This window comes from Lipotes vexillifer, unplaced genomic scaffold, assembly GCF_000442215.2.
Source record: "Lipotes vexillifer unplaced genomic scaffold, Lipotes_vexillifer_v1.1 scaffold1041, whole genome shotgun sequence".
NCBI lineage: Eukaryota > Metazoa > Chordata > Mammalia > Artiodactyla > Lipotidae > Lipotes > Lipotes vexillifer.
This window is the reverse complement of record NW_006775616.1, coordinates 2556326-2573910: the sequence shown is the minus strand read 5'-3', so window position 1 is coordinate 2573910 and position 17585 is coordinate 2556326. Positions and strand designations below refer to the sequence as shown.

General features: G+C 41.3%; 1 protein-coding gene across 1 annotated transcript in view; it reads right to left on the bottom strand.

The window, feature by feature from the left end:
* Positions 1-486: 486 nt before the first annotated feature.
* The window catches only part of TRNT1 (tRNA nucleotidyl transferase 1), a 17393-nt gene continuing 294 nt past the window's right edge, over positions 487-17585 (bottom strand). The window contains exons 2-8 of the mRNA XM_007450036.1: positions 16567-16741; positions 10623-10816; positions 7362-7500; positions 3358-3484; positions 1904-2097; positions 1018-1271; positions 487-824 (exon numbers count right to left, since the gene is read on the bottom strand). Of these exons, the coding sequence (XP_007450098.1) occupies positions 576-824; positions 1018-1271; positions 1904-2097; positions 3358-3484; positions 7362-7500; positions 10623-10816; positions 16567-16714 (1305 nt within the window). The 5' untranslated portion in view covers positions 16715-16741 and the 3' untranslated portion in view covers positions 487-575. The remainder of the gene's footprint in view (positions 825-1017; positions 1272-1903; positions 2098-3357; positions 3485-7361; positions 7501-10622; positions 10817-16566; positions 16742-17585) is intronic.

The following is a 17585-nucleotide window of genomic DNA, read 5'->3' as shown; positions in this document are numbered from 1 at the left end:
AGAACAAGTCCTGAGTGTAGGGAATGAATGATGGCCACCTGGGACACATCTGATCTTCACATTTTATATACGATACTTTATACAAATTTGTCAGCTATTTTCAAGCACAAGTTTATTCTGGAATTCAGATAAAAACCAACACTTATCATACACAATCGTTGTAGAAAATTAAACCAGGTATATTTCAATTGCAAATACTAAGAAACATCTTTTTCAAGACAGTTATCACGTGTTAGGATTAATCTTAGTACTGCCCTATGCAAAAACAAACCAAAAAACCCGCTTTTTTAAAAAAACTTAAGACAGATTAAGCGAAGCCAACTCTTTTTTCCTCAGTAGGAACTATTCCAAAAGAATTACAAGGTTCAGTGATATAAATCAGATTAAGAGGAGGTAGACTTTCCTTTAATGCCTGAAATACAATTATGTTTCACAAAATAAGACCTTTTCTCTTCTGAAGAGATCCTCTAAGCTGGCTTTTATTCCAGTCTCTTCAATCTCACTAAGGGGGGGACGGGAAAAAACTAGTCTTACCAAAACGTTTCTGCTTTTTTAGTAGCCAGCTCTCATCAAATTTAGGTCTTCTTTATGTAACTTAGCAGTTCATCTTTTTCCATTTGGTAACCACTTTTCTTCCACTGTTCTCTCAACTGCTGTAAGAGAACCCCAATTTCTTTTCCGGAAGAAATGCCCACTTTTCTGATGTCGTGGCCACTTACAGGAAATGGAGGAATGGACCACTGCTGCATCTCCTTCAGAAGACTGTGCTCTCCTTGGTACTTGAGGAGTTCACACACACGAGCAGTTGCATCGGAGTCTCTAGACTAAGGGCCAAAGTCAAACATTACCACACTTGCTAATGATCTTATCCTAAAATTTAAATAAATGCTCAATGTGAAAGTTTTCATTTAAAATAAAAGAAGTTCACATAATACTTTGTGGGTCTTAGTATTAATAAATGTGTTCCACAATTAGCAAAGATGATTTATATTCTGACCAAGCCCAGAATATACTTACATCTATAATGAAGTCTTGATAGGGTTTCAAAGGTTCTGAACTATCTGTTGCTTTAATTAAATCTTTCCTGTTTTTAACTATAAATAAACCAAGATTCTTCTCTTCTTTTGAAATCTTCAACCTCAGATCCAATTTTGTGACATCATCCTGTACTTTGAACAGTGAGGTCAAGAGAGTCATTGGCTTTGGGGAAAAACCTTCAACATTTTTACTGACTTTGTTAAATTCTTCTAAACTTGCACTAGCAGGTAAGCCTGTAGGGACAAAAGCATTTTTAACCCATTTTTAGAAAGGATAAATTTAATAAATCCGTATCTTAAGGCAAACACTGTTTCCGTTTGCAGAAATGCCCTGGCCCCAGGGCTCATTATGGGTCCAGTGTGCTGCTCCATCTTACAGATGAACCACCGGTACACTGTGGCTGCCCTCTCCCACGTCGCAAAATCCCGCTGTTGCTTCTGAATATTAATTTTAAACCTACTGAACTATTTCCATGTATAAGGCAGGTCTTCTCCGTGCTGTACATGTATTAAAGCTCCTGGAAGCTCTCAGCCCTTCTATTAGACAGATGCTATCACTTTCATACCCCTCTGTTAGATTCAGAAACTAACACATAAGGAAATAAGGCAAGTCACAAAGCTGATAAGTGGCAAAGCCTCACTGAAACCCAGGATGGACTGACTCCAGAGGCCACTTTGTTCCACCACAATGTGCTGTCTCTGAGCTGTCCCCTACCTGTGAAAAAACTGTCCTACTCCTGACCTCAAAGTTTACCATCTTTTGAAATATTTCCTTTTAGAATTGTTAAACATTTTTTTTTTACGAAATTTTTAAACCAGATGTGTTTCATGGCCAAAAAGGCAAACATTTTTTAAGTTAGACTCACCTATGTAAGGAGCCACATCAAGATCATAGATGAGGTGAATCAAATGATTTACGTGGTTACTAGTAAGAATTTTTTTTAGTTCCACCCAAATCCTCTCTCCTGATATTCCAGCCAAGCCTTTTGCATTTTCTGCAATTGCTTCCAAAGTCTCAGGATCGTGGTCACCAGGTGTATCTACAATTTTCCCATAAAACCTACAAAGCAAAAGTCTCAGAGTGTACTACCTCTATGCTGGTGTTTCACCAGAAAAATCGGCTTGTCATCTTACCAGTACTATTGCAGACACCTATTTAATCAGAAACAACAGAGAACTAGTTAGGTCTACGAGGGACCTTAACAACCACCTTGGTCAGTTCACCTTCTCTCTCTTCTCACATGAGAAAACCTGAGATCCAATAAAGTATAAGTAACCTTCTTAAAGTCAGCAAGAACCAGACCCCGTCCTCACTGCACTTTCACATCACTGACTGAAACGCTAGAATGGCCATCAAAAGAGGTCTCTGAGTTGATACTGACACTGGATGCATAAACCAGAGCAGTCTTCTCCAGGCACTAAAACAAGACTTAAAATGCCATGCTGGAGGAGTCTTAATCCCTCAAAGGTTGCCTGTCTGTACACAGCAATACTTTTAATTAAGAGCTTCAAATAAAACAAATCTCGCTGTAGACAAGGGAGTGTATTTCATGGACTCTCAGAACTGGAAGCATTAAAGTATACCTGTTTTTACCACTCATATCTTCAAAATTCAGTTCATTAGTGATCTAAATTAAATGACTAAATGGCTATGGCTGTGCCTCAGTCTCTGTCCTATTATTTGTAAAGAGAGACGGTTGGCACACACTGAAGTCTAAAGGGATAGCATTTATTGACAAAATATGTAGACTCAGTCAAAGAATATTCTGAGAGTGATCCCAACCAGTGAAAAATAAATATCAGTAGACATAAATTAGCCAGTTACAGTAGTTCTCTTAAATGTTAGAGTTCAGAGTTGAAAAAGCATTGCTACCCACAAGACCATCCAAATGCATTCCATACCTTCCCAATTCTTCGGACAGATTTCCCATGACCACCTAAAACAGTAAGCCATATGAAGGCATACTTTGACTCACTCCTCTGTTCAAAGCACCTAGCACAGGGGTTGGCTTGTGATAAGCCCTCATATCTGTGTAATGAATGATTGGTGCAGAAAATAATCAAAAAGAAAAAAGACCTTTTAAAAGCTGAATTATTTAAAAGATCATCACAGAAAGGAGCAAATAACTGTTTTGCACAATGAAAAGATGAAGTATCTAAGTATCATCTCATGAGTCACAGTATCCTGTCTCTTGGAGACAGGCATTTGGGATGTCACCATTGTGTACAGTAACCTGCTGTGCATTTCACATGATCAGAATTGTGCTCTGGTAATAATATTCAAAACTGTATCATTAATGTAATTTATAAAAATCCTTACCTGAAATATCTTAAAATTCGAAGATAATCTTCTTGTATCCTCTGTTTAGCTTGTCCAACAAATCTAACTTTCTTATTTTTTAAATCTTCATAACCATTAAAATAGTCAAATAAAGTACCGTCGAAACCTATTCATTAGAAAAGAGGGAAGAAAAATCACTCTTGACAAATAACTGGAAAACAATGGCACATATACAATGGAATATTGCTCAGCCATAAAAAAGAATGAAATCTTGCCATTTGTGAAAACATGGATGGATCTCGAGGGCATTATGCTAAGTGAAATAAACCAGACAGAGAAAGACAAATACCGTATGACCTCCTTTTTATATAGAATCTCAAAAAAACAAGCTCACAGATAGAGAACTGACTGGCAGTTGCCAGAGGCTGAGGCCAGGGGCCGGTGCAGTGGGTGAAGAGAGTCAAGAGGTACAAACTCCTAGCTATAAAGTAAATAAGTTCTGAGGAGGTAATGCACAGCATGGTGATTATAGGTAACAATACTGTATTCCATATAAGATAGCAGACCTTAAACGTTCTCATCATAAGGGGAATAAAATTCTGTATGTATGGTGTCAGGTGTTAACTAGACTTTTTCTGGTGATCATTTCTTAATATATACAAGTAGCAAATCATACTGTATACTTAAACTAACGTTGTATTTCAATTACTACCTCAATTCAAAAATTTAAAAGGAACTGAGAAAAAAATTGGAAAACTTAAGGAAATTAGCTAAAAACTATCACAAACAGTAAAAACTAAGCAAGGTGAAGACTTACAAGGTTGAAATACAGACATGAATGGCATTCATCTATATCCAGTATCAAATGGAAGATATAATGGAATAAAAGGCTGCATTTACACCAGCAATTAAATACACTCAATAAACTAAAGACCTATGCCAGTATGAAGTGGGCTGAGACAACATCAAACAAGCTGACTTTCAAGTGAATAATGGAAAATAAACAAGAACTGCCAGAATGATCCGGAAAAAATACATAGTAGTAAAAACTCTCTGGAGAAACTAAGTACTAAAAGTAATAAATAATAAACCATAGGAAAAAATTTTATAATCCTGAAACAGGGACGACCTTTCGTCGTCCCTATTGGTAAAATATAATTACCAAGAAGAAACAACAAAACACACCACCAGAGCCTTCAAAGAAATTAATAAATCCAACTACATAAAACATCAGATATGCCTGCATAGCAAAAAAAACATCACAATGCAAAGCATCAGACAGATGACATACTGGGAAAAACACATTTCATTCTGTATCATACAGATAAATGGCTAATTTCGATAATCTACAGAAAGCTCTTAAATAGAAAAAGACCACATAAATGGAAAAACGAGCTAAAAATATATACAGGAAGTATAAAAAGCTTCTTTAAAAATGAAGATTTTCAACCTTAGTTATAAGAAATGCAAGTTTATGAGATACCATTTTTCAGCTTTGTATCAGCTCGGCAAGGACCCAAGTCTTATTACACTGTCAGCAAGGGGACAGTAAATCTGATGGTGACACTTCACCATGCAGCCTTTTAAACTTTGCGAATTTTGAACCATGTGAACCTAGTATCTGTTCAAAATGTTGTAAACCAATTTCTACCACAATATGCTCTCACATGTTGAACAAAATGAAAAAAACCTAACAATTTTAATATAAAGTGCATAAAACCTCAGGTATGAATAAAGTGATCAATTCATCCCAGTTATCCCAGGACTTTGCTGATTTTAAAACTGAAAATCGCAGGTCTCAGGAATTAGTTCAGTCCCGGGCAAACTGAGACAGATGGTCACCCTGACAACTAAGGAGGAAAAAGAGAAACACTTCGAGCAAAGACACAGGTACCATTCAACCACCCAAACGGGGAGCTCTATGAGCCTAAGAGAGACTTCACCTCGTGGCATCACAGAAAGGAAGCACTGCCACTACTACAAAAAATAACTACTAGTCATTTTAATTCTCTTGAACCTGAATGCTCTTTGATTATCCCAAATGCAACGACAATGGTAAACTCAGGCTTAATACGCGCCAAGCTCTTTTGGTTGATGTGGCATTTTGACACTTAGAGCCAATTTATAAAGCTCCAGATTCAGAAAGATACAGCAGGAGATGAAAACAAACAAAAAACTACGTAAAGAGACAAAGATAACGATTACAAAGTAGAACATAAATGTGGTATATATCTGTCTCTTCACGTTACTTCTCTTAATGAAGAAACTCTTAACTCCCTGGGGAATGTGGAAATAATAATATCTTTTTCAGTAAAGGGAAGATCAGATTTGGAGGAAAAAACCATAGTGTGACAAAACGGAAAATAAGGGTTTGAAAAGTAAAGTAACCCTCACCCCCAGGACCAGGAATGCTTTATCTGATAAGGCTTGAAAGAAGTCTGGATGGGAAAATGGGCTAAAGGTAAGGATTACTGAGTATATATCAGTGTGTACTTTGTTTTGCTCTGAATACCCTTTAAAACAAATGATGAATAAAAATGAGAAATAAAGCTGTGTTGCTGAGCACAATGTGGTGGTTAAGGATGTGACCTCTGGAGCCAGGCTGCTTACACTGGAATCCTAATTCTCCAATTAACCAGCTGCAGGACTTTGAGCAAATTATCGTGAGTTAAATACCAGGAACTACTCATAGGGTTGGTGGGAAGATTACATTTATGTGATGGGCTTAGAACAGTGGCTGGCACATTATGAGGGTTCAGCAAATGTTAGAAAACAGTAGTACCAATAAGAACAGTTTTTATTTTTATAAAATAGTATCTTGAAAAAGGCTATTAGTTTCTCTCTTTTAGTCCTGCCTGCATATGAGAAGCTAGTTGTAAGATTTTTCATACACTGCACTAGTTGGAGCAGTTTAAATAAAAATGATGTAAGAAGAAATTAACACCTGGAGTTGCACCCCCTAATGGAGAGAAAACATGCCTCCAGCTGGGCTGCCTTTGGTCATAAATCACCCAGGCTTCGGAAACCAATCAAGGCTCTCCATGACTTGAGCTCAAGTACTTAACATCTCTGAGTCTGTTTCCTCATCTGTCGAATGAGTTTACTACCCACTTTGTGGAACTTTTCTGAGAATTAAATGAGCTAAAGTATATCAAGTGAGCACTGATGCGCCTCGAACCGAGTAGGTGCTCTAGAAATGTTATTTGGCATTAATGTAATTAGCAAGAGATCCCATCTGGGCCTACAGCCCCCTTCCCCATCCCACGAAGTGGAACCCACTGCTTCATCCTTTCACAGTTACCGTGCCCCAAAGTAGGTTACGAAGAGTGGATGCTCCGTCTCTCTTTTCTAATCCAGAGATTTAAACCTAAAGAGCTTGTCTGAAATTTAAAGGACAAAAAATAATGCTTCAGTTGTTCACCAAAACACTAACCTAATTCACATCTACTCCCATTATGATTCTCACTCCTTTCATGAACAAGTTAAGCTAAGATGATACACAGGTTCCCTCTCACACGCCAACTCGGACGGAGTACAGACAGTTCCTGCAACGCGGTGCTACAGAAGACTGTGAAGTGGTGCTCGGCACACGGAGCAACAGGCAACGGAAGAGCTGAAGTCACTGACCAAGTGCACCACCGGCACCAGCAGAGGAAGGGGTGGAATGTGCGCACAGGAAAGACAGAGGAAAAGGAGCACAGCGTGTGTGTGTCTGTGTGCACGTTTCTGGCCCGAAACCTAACATTTTTAGATGCGATTAATAAGGTGCCAGGCACTGTGCCAGGGATTCGCCATGGCCAACTCCTTTAATCCTCACAACAACCCAGCAAAGGAAGCTAATATCACCTTCCTCATTTTACAGCGAGAGAATGATGGAGTCCGAGGAACCCAGAGATCTCGGCTCCACGGTCGTCTTTAACCAATAGGCTGTCTCTTAGAAGAAACTAATGCAACCCCTCACGCTGGGGAACATTTCCAGGATGCAGGTTTCACTCAAAAAGAAGGCGTTTGGACTGAATTAAAACATTATCTACATATATTACCTAAAAACATAGAATTTATAGTGAGATCTCTGCGTTCAGCATCTTTCTGCCAGTCAGTTGTGAATTCGACCTCAGCATGTCTTCCATCAGTGGTAACGTCAATCCGTAGTGTAGTAATTTCAAAATTTTCTTCATGAAGCTGGAAGTAAATATATGTTTTTTTAAAATTCGTTTTTAGTATCACTGGATGAATTGAAAATAACATGTTAGTCCTAACAGGTATCTTCCTTCTTTTTACAGTCAACTAGTGCACATATACCTTGAGACAGGAAGACACCCAGAGTATTCAAAGATAGATCCAAAGAATATTTTTAAGAAATAATAAACCCATCTTAATTAAAAAAGATGAGTCTGACATATAAAAATGGCACGTCTGACAAATCATGTGGCAGAAGGGAAGAGCCCTTAAAAACAGTATATTCTGGTTCTTCCAATTTCAAACCAGGCTACTCTTGGAAATATTTTTTAACAGCTCCAGTTTGCAAAGAGCTGAATATCAATTTACAGAATATATACCACTGAGCGAAGGACTGACAGAGGAAGAAATACAGGTACCGCATCCTGCAGCTCCTTTACTGGTAATCATCAATGAGGTTGAAATACAGTGCCACATATATCTCAGGAAGAGAGATTACCTCCAGCTGGGAAAAGGTGGGTAGCCTCACGTTAGAGGGACATGTGGTCTTAGCCTTGAAAAATAAGTAGGATATGTACATGCAGGTGGGATGACCAAAAGCACAATGGAGAGGAAGAGGGATACGTGTAAGAGAAAGCACACTCTGCACAAACAGCGTATCGGTATGTAGGGGAAGACAGCAAAGGGCGCTACGTGCCAAGCAGGAGTTTGGAATGTCTTCATTCGGAACTGAAAGGCATTAATGATCAGTAAAAGTCTGTTCTAGAATTCCTCTCAACCTCATGCATATTCTTCTCTACAAACAAACTAGTTCTCACTACAGAATTCCAGAATCAGGAATTTGAGGCACAAGTTATCCCAAAGCAAAGGGTATGAAATACGAAGACTGTTGAAAATCCGTGTAAGAAAAAATTAGACCTCCAGAGTGACTCCCTGACCCAAGCAGAGAAACAGAGATTAACCAGAAAGGCTGACTCCAAAATAATCAGACACGTGGGGCACCAGACACGTGACCATGGGAGTGATGCACCACAATGAAAATAACATGAAGAAAAACCAACATAAGCCCTATCCCCTTCCCCACTTGGTTTTCAAAATGCTAACAAGCAGGCTTATTCTAACCTGGGTAGCACTGGAGGATTCCTCTGACGTCTCCTAATGAAAAGTCCTCCTGATACTGACAGTGGTAGTCCCATAACTAACTGGCTGACGATTCCCACACAGAACTACAGTAAAGTGCTCAGGTCATTATGCACACAGTAGATCACCCAAACATAGAGACCGAAAAATACCCACACGGAAGGAAAGCCAACAGCAAAGACAGAACAAGCTCAGAGGAAATAAAGACATTGTCGAAGTACCTAAAATTGATGCCCTAAGGGAAATAAGAGAAGATACTGCATCTGAAACAAGAACAGGAAGCTTTCAAAAATACTGTAAGAAGGACCTCTTGAAAATTTAGAAGACAGTAAAAGTTGCCAATAGGAAAACTGGATGATCAAGTTAAGGCAATACTCAAAGTAAAATAAAACAAATGAGAATATAAAATAAGAGACAAAAGATAAAACTAGGAGATGAGCCCCCATGGTCCAACATCCAACATCACGGAATTTTCCAAAGGGAAAGACATTTAACAAAGGGGATGACATCATGAGGTGAACACAAGGGGGCCCTAAGTGCCCTACACAATGAATGAAAAAATAAATCCGAGCCAAGGCACGTCAGCTTGAAATTAAAAACACCAGAGATAAAGAGATCAGAAAGGCTTCCAAGAGGGGAAAAAAATAATAATAATCAGGTCTCAAACAAAGGAGACATCCGAATGAGCTCAGACTTCTCAGTGGCAGCACTGGAAGGTAGAAAAACAAAGCCTTTTTTACATTTCTGCCTGAAAATAATTCCCAGCCTTGAATTCCACAGCCAACCAAACTATCAGATCAGTGTGAAGGTAAAATAAAAACATTTCACACATGGAAAGCTCTCTCAGGTTACCAAAATGAGGGCATAATACAGGAAAGACTACCACGGGATCAGGAACCAGGAGGTCTGGTAAGTAAGAGGCCAAGGAAGCTCCCAAGATCTGGTGCAGGGAAATCCCAGGACATGAGTGGGGAGCTGGCCTAGGATGCACAGATGGGAGAAGACAGACTGCAGCCGGTGAGCTGGCTCCAGAAAAAGGAACTGAAACTTGACGTGGTGAAAACCACCAGGAGGAACTGCACAGCACAGGATGAATGAATGAGCAGCACACGAGAGCTGTGTCACAAAGCTACGCTGTTAACTGCAGGGAAAACCCAAAGCACGAAACACGAGGAATGCAGTCGAAACACACTGCACGATCTAGCCATAAACAACAGTTATGAACTGATTTAACCAAAAATTATGGCATATATGTACTGAGAAAATGAGGGAAGGAGCATCGTGTGTGCTTGCTGTTGAGGAGGGTGTGATAAGGCGGCTCAATCACCTTCCCTGCAGGAAGTCAACAAGCAACATCTTGAGACTGGAAATTAAAAATGAAAACGGGGCTTCCCTGGTGGCGCAGTGGTTGAGAGTCCGCCTGCCGATGCGGGGGACACAGGATCGTGCCCCAGTCCGGGAAGATCCCACATGCCGCGGAGCGGCTGGGCCCGTGAGCCATGGCCGCTGAGCCTGCGCGTCCGGAGCCTGTGCTCCGCAACGGGAGAGGCCACAGCAGTGAGAGGCACGCATACCACAAAAAAAAAAAAAAAAAAAAAAAAAAAAAAAAAAAAAAACGAAAATGAAACACTGGAGCGTAGAAAGGTCTTTTTTAGAAATGTGGAGGGAAAAAGTAACTACTATAAAAATAAAAGGGCCTTCAGCAAAGGAGGATGCAGGATTTAATAGAGGGTAGAGGAGACTGCCTTTCTTTGGTTAAACTAGGCTTTTTGTTATTCGCTTTTTAAAAACTAGAAATGATCTATAATAATTTTTTTTAACATCTTTATTGGGGTATAATTGCTTTACAATGGTGTATTAGTTTCTGCTTTATAACAAAGTGAATCAGTTATACATATACGTATGTTCCCATATCTCTTCCCTCTTGCATAATTCTTTAACTTACCAAAAAAGGCAATGCAGTTCCTGTCAAATTTTTCACTCACCCTGGCAGTGATCGTCCCGTGCTTTTCTCCTTTGTTGTTGATCATACGAATGCCGACCGACTGAAACAGCTCCTTCATTTGAGCAGGGGTAGCAGTGGTAGCAAAATCCACATCCTGCGGCTTTACTCCACTTAATAAATCCCTCACTGCTCCTCCTGCTATTCTTAATTCATGATTTTCCTTGACAAATAATTCTGAGGTGAAAAAGAACATTTTCTGTTTCAGTGTGTTTCTTTTAAGCGCAGAAGTACAAGTCTTCCCATCTACTTGGGACAGCAGAGATTACTGAACTCAGCCTTTTTACATAAAAATTGGGAGAACAAGGCCCACAGCAATGAAGTGACCTGCCTACAGCGGAATGCCTCTAACAAACATAAGAAGCAGGGAACGTGCACAATTTCTTTTAGGTTACTTCGGAAGATAATTTAGAATTCCACAGTGCTTCAAGGTCATCAATGTAAATTTGAATTACTACTAGAAAGTGAGGTGAATAATTCCGCTCTCTCTCTCCCTCTGGGTGTATGTGCATACTTTAGAAATGTGAAGTGTTCTTGCACATATTTCTCTCTGTGTGTTGTGCTGAGGCAACATATTCATGCAGGAAGCCATCAAACATTAGTCTACCACACCACACACGATAAACGTTATAGCTAAGAACCCTTCAAGAAATAATCGACATCTGATGTCTGAAACCAGCTCAGAGCTCTTCTATGGAGAAGCCATATGACACTGGGGCCACCATGAGGACCTGAGTCCACGACGCCCAAAGCAGGCAGAGGACAAGGCCGAGTCCACCACAACCACCCATGTGACTAAGGGACACCACAGGGACCCAGTGAGCATGATGTCCAGGACCCGGCCTGACACCACCGCCCAAGCCTTGGTGTTGCTATGAGCTGGACACGCACAATGAGGCCCAGGTGGCCTCCTGTGAACATAACCGTGGCAGAGAACATCTACAGCAGACAAGGCCATCCTGTGACCAGGATCAAGACAACTTGTCATCATGTCTGAACAGATGAGACACAAACACTGTCCAGACAGCACCCTGTAACAGTTCATACGTGTGATACTCTTAGTTCCCAGTCAGCGTTAGCCTCACACTGTGTAGGCTTCCCACCTTCCAGGTAAGAATCATTAAGACAATCACAGGTTAACCCCTGCTTCCTGACACCACCTGATGCACAGCAAAGCCCCGCTTCTTCAACTTGCCCCAAAGACACGTGATTCAAGCTCAAATCCTACAAGACATCCTTTCTATACCCCTGTTACTCAGAGGCCCCAAGGTGCCCCAAGGTTCCCCATGGTCAGGGCTCCCCATCTCGGCGAGGGGTGCTCCTGCTGGTCTTTGGCAGGAGGGCGCTGACCCGCACGTTCGGCTAAAGGCATCAGAGCTCTAGCAACACTAATCACAGTTCAAAACGTCATCCTCCGTCCCCACGCCAGTTTCTGTGCTCTCTGTCATCCTCCTCCTCTGCCTGTTCTTCCCAGGCCTTCCAGCCACAGACCTCTGCAGACTCCCTAAAATGATCTGCTAAAAAATAACAATGGTTCCCTCCCTCTACCTTCTTGCCTTAACTAAAGGCTCTCCCACAGGGTTACCACTTCCGTGAGCCCCCTCCCAGAAGAAGTGTGCAAACTCCTTTAACTCCACATTTCCATTCCAGTCCCCATGAGTCCTTAAAATGAGGTCCATGGCCCCTTAAATTAAAATATAAAAATCATCTGTTAGTCCAAAGTTTTCCTGAGACTTAGAGAGGTAAGGTAAACAAGAGTTTCATGAAATAGTACTTACCCTTACTATACATACCATGCAATCTAATCTATTCTATTCTTTATGTCTTTTCCTCTATTTTTTAATGCTGGTCATGACCACTAAGTTGACTTTATGACCCACTAACCGGTCACACAGTGAGGAACACACACTGACCCAGGTCACCCTTACTCAACTCCTGCGATTCAGTTTAGGAAGTCTCTCCTCGTGGTGGAGTAAAGTGAATTCCACCTAAGCTAGGAGAGCAGCCTACCTTTAATTACATTAAAATTACCTGTTTATGTCTTTGTCTCACCACTTCTCAGAGTAGCAAACCTATCTCACTCAACTTTATACCAAACTGGCTCACGATGGAACTGAACTGGGATATACAAGCTTAAGAAAAAGAAAGAAAAGAAAAAAAAGAGGGATCGCCTCACTGAAAAGTGTACTTTTTAAAAAGCTTTTCTTCCTTCAACTTGAGAGTACATAAGAAACTGCTGGAATGCAAAAAATGGGCAAGTTTTACTTTCATTTGAACCTACTTTAAGAGGATGAAGGTCAAGGCTGAACACCAAGATAACCACTGTTTTGAGATTCTCAAGCTGCACCTACTAAAATAAAATTGTAAGTTCAAAGTCACCCAGTGTATTAACTACATTACAAGAAAAAATGTTCCAGAACTCGAAGTAATCTATTCATCATTTTGATTAGCCCTATGGAAATGTCCAAAAATTCTCACAATCCTAACATTTTGATATAAATGAGAATGGCACATAAAGGCATATGTACGTGCCTGTGTGAAAGAGCAGTCATAGAAACTGCAAGAAAGGCATGATTTTATTATTGACCCAAAACAGTAAGGCTTACCCAGCTAGAGGCTCCTTTTTCCCCTCAGTTACTGACATCTTCAATCTTTCAGAAACAAGGACACATTCCACATTCCAACAAACTTTGTAAACTACATACATACTCAAGTGAACATAACACCTCATACAACTAAATTTAACTGTAAATTCAAGCTTAAGACTCATGAAATGCAGGATCTCATCATTCCAAATGGTCTTAATTTGTGTCAGCTGCCACATCTGATAGCAAGCTATTATTAATCAGTCTGAAGAGCAACCAAAACACCGAGACATTAATTTGTCAGAAAACGTGTAACTGTCTTCTTCGAAATTTTATTTTAATTTTCAGTCAAATTTTCATTAACTGCTTCACTTTACAGCTTTGAGTTTTGAGTATTGGAGGTCGTAGGGATGGACAGCGGGTGGGAAGTGTCAGTAAAAAGACCACTACACAGCACGACTGTTACTACCAGAAAACAAGCTATCTGTTCCTTAGCATTTCTAGGAACTCCCAAACTTCAAGAGTGATCAGCCATTCCAATTGTCCCAAATGTTAATACGACTTGGTGACATCACATACCTAAGCAGCAGCGGATAGCTAACTATGGAGCACTATCTCCCAGCAACCCTGGCTTGTCCACTAACCGTGTAACTTATGCAAAAAGCACTAGGTTTGGAACTTCAGTCTCATGTATACAATGAAGAAATAATTTTATATACCACTGGTATTATATGGCTGTCCTTAAGCAAAAGGAAACACAAATTACATGACATAAACTGACATTATAAAACGCTGTATGAGCACAATACACTTTCCTAACCTCCCAAATTCTTGCACGCTGGGAACTAATTTTACATTTGGCAAAACAGCTATAATGATTTAAAAACTGGTACAGTATGAAACTGCACAGCATCACAGCCATCTTTTTCTTCCTTTGTGTGTTTTTGTGCATTGTTTTCACACAGAACATTATATTTTACCAGGATACTCAAGTCTTTAGAAAGTAGCAAAGATCAAATAAAACTAATTAGGTGAGTTTCTAACCACTGGGCACTGCACTAAAAGATTCCATTCTTACCAGTTCCACTATAACCTAGAAAAACGCAATCTTAGAAGATACCCATGCTCCCATTTGTCAGTCTTTCAAGGACCAGACCACTGGGCAAATACTACCACTCTTCCATACTATTCCGTCTCTAACTTCCTCAGGACTTCACCACTCAAGGTGGAGAAAACTCAGCTCTTGAAGTCAGGGTTAGTAAGCCAAATGCAACTGTTAAAATAAAAAATGTTCAAGGACCTACAGTAATCAATATCCACAGCTTTGTTTCCAAGAGAAAAGTGCAGAAGGATCTGAGATAGGCCCCCAAGAGTTAATTCCCTACATCCAATCATTTTGCCCTTACAATGGAAGACAGGGAAGAGTGGGAGCTGGGAAAGGCATGTAAAGAAAGAACAAGCTAGAATTCAACTCAAAGTTGAAGCTTCTAGACATGAGCCATACAGTGGCCACACATGGTTCTTGAGCACTATGAAATGCGGCGAGTCTGAAGTAAGACGGTCTGTACGTGCTAAGGACCAGATTTCAAAGATTTACAAGCAAGAGAAGGAATTATCTCACTCATAATTTTTACACAAATTTGACATTAAAATGATGGTATCTTAGATATACTGAATTAAATAAATTGATGTACTAAAAATAGTTATTAAAATTCATTTCACCCATTTCTCTAGTTTTTTAATGCGGTTACCAGAAAAGTTTATGTAGCATATGTGACTCACTTCTATGGGACAGTGAGTCTCTAGCATTTTTCACTCTAATTAAAAATCACAGCAGGGCTTCCCTGGTGGTGCAGTGGTTGAGAGTCCGCCTGCCAATGCAGGGGACACGGGTTCATGCCCCGGTCCGGGAGGATCCCACATGCCGTGGAGCGGCTGGGCCCGTGAGCCATGGCCGCTGAGCCTGCGCGTCCGGAGCCTGTGCTCGGGAACGGGAGAGGCCACAACAGTTAGAGGCCCGCGTACCGCAAAAACAAACAAACAAACGAACAAACAAAATCACAGCAAAGCATCTGCTTTAGGCCCTCCACTTCAAGACTATGTGAAGAACCTATAAAAATCAACAAGTTCTGGACCATTTACCTCTGACATACACCTAAAACAATCACCTTATTTCAAGAACAGGAAAGTAGCTTTGTCAATAAGCTAATGCAAGGAAAGTCATTTTAAAGCAATGGTTCCTCCACCTTCTGGTCATGAGAATTGAGAGAGGAGAGTTTTTATCAAAATGTATAAATGCCCATGCTCCCTAGAGATTCCAATTCCAGTTCAGTAGGGCAGGAGTGGGACACCAGCACCTGTATGTTATAAAAAGCTCCCCAGGTGAATCTAATGGACAGCCAGGGTGGCAAACCAACAGTTAAGGTCATGTTTCTACATCCATACACCTTAATATATTTCTGAAGGCGTGAATAAGATACCATAGGCTTTGAAATGCACCTGTGTGCACTGCAACAGCAGTAGCTGATACCGAGAACCAACATAAGAAATGATAGGACTGCGGGAAGCAAGATGAAGCTGCTGTAATCCGGCGCTTAGCTCAAGTTGTTTCCTGTGTTCCAGATAAGTTCTGCATGTGCACAAATGGACATAACTCCCACTTCCTTCTACCTTCAGTTGTTTCACAAAGCACTTATACCTGGGGTGGAAATATAGCTCAGTGGTTACAAGCTGGGTTCTCAAACCAAGACTGCACAAGTTCAAAATCCAGCTCTCCACCTATTAGCTACAAAAACGTTGGAAAAACATTTCACATTCCTAAGCCTCTGTTTCTTCAACCATAAAACGAGAAAAAGCACCTACTCCTTAAGTTAGTAGGCCCAATTCTGTGATGCATATAAAGTACCTGGGGTAACACACAAAAAAGCCATGCTTTTTTTTTTCTTTTTTTTCCCGGTACGCAGGCCTCTCACTGCTGTGGCCTCTCCCGTTGCGGAGCACAGGCTCCGGATGCGCAGCTCAGCGGCCATGGCTCACAGGCCGAGCTGCTCTTCGGCATGTGGGATCCTCCCGGACTGGGGCAAGAACCCGCGTCCCGTGCATCAGCAGGCAGACTCTCAACCACTGCGCCACCAGGGAAGCCCAAAAGCCATGCTTTTTAACTGCAATCATTATTTACTTCTTCTCATGATTTGGCTATAGTTTTGGATTACCCATGCAGGTAAACCCTGCTTTCATTAGCTTAACAACAAAAAACCATGAATGCTGGCTAAAAAACGTTAACCCTCTGCCTCTCCATTTTTACAGGCTTCCAAAGCAAGAGGAGGCATCCTAATCTCTCACCTGTCAGACTCTTCAAGCCTTCTGTGAAAAGTGACTGGAACTCTGGAGACTGCAACTTCATTGTAAACAGAGAGTGCTTCAGAAGGAACAGTCTACTCCAGCTGCAGCTCAGCAACTGCCTGCGCCAGGGACCCAGGCACCTCAGCATCTGGAGATAAAGTCACCAACCACACATCTACAAGACAAGCAAGCATGCCCAACAATGAAACTTCCAAGTGAAGGACAACAAACGGATATTCTGCGATTTTACTTAACAGAGAGAGACATTCATCTCCTGTTCAGATGAAAAACTGAAAAAAGCGACAATGGGAGGAAGAATTACAGCTGGAACTACGCTTGTCATTATCCGGTTTTGCACTCATGAAGCACATACTACTGATACTACACCCGCATATATATTTTACTGTTAGGGTGCTCTACCGGGAGGTGGTTTAAAGCGTGAGGGCTGCTGAGAACAGTGGCTCTAGAAAATGTAACTCAAAGACTTGCAGAAATACTTGGTTTCCTCCAGTACAAGTCACCGTCCCATACTTGCCCACACGCACCTGAGACTTATGACCCAGGGATATTTCCTAGGCACTGTAAAATAAGATATTTCCCCATGACCGGTCCTTGCTCCCGGCTTCTTCCTCATTCACCATCCGCCCCTCGCATCGCGTCTCCTGAATCCCACCCACCCACACCCCGCCTTCCGTCCTCCGTCATCCCACCCCGCTTTCCACATAAGGTGGGCCTCCGTGAGGCAACAACAGAGCTCAAGTGACTCCCAACGGAAACCACTAGAGAAGAACCATTTCTTTACTTGGAAAACAGATTTCAAAGAGCGGCGCTTCCCACCAGGGGGCGAGGTCCCCTCATCCAGACCACTGGGGAGGACAAACACCGCGCTTCCTTCCACCTCCGATTCAACTCAGAAAAACCCAGGGAGGGGGGAACCCAGGCCCCGAAACGGCGTGTCCCGCCCCTCCCACGACAGGTGCTGGACAGAAGTGGGAGACCCTCAGAGGCCCGGCCTCGAG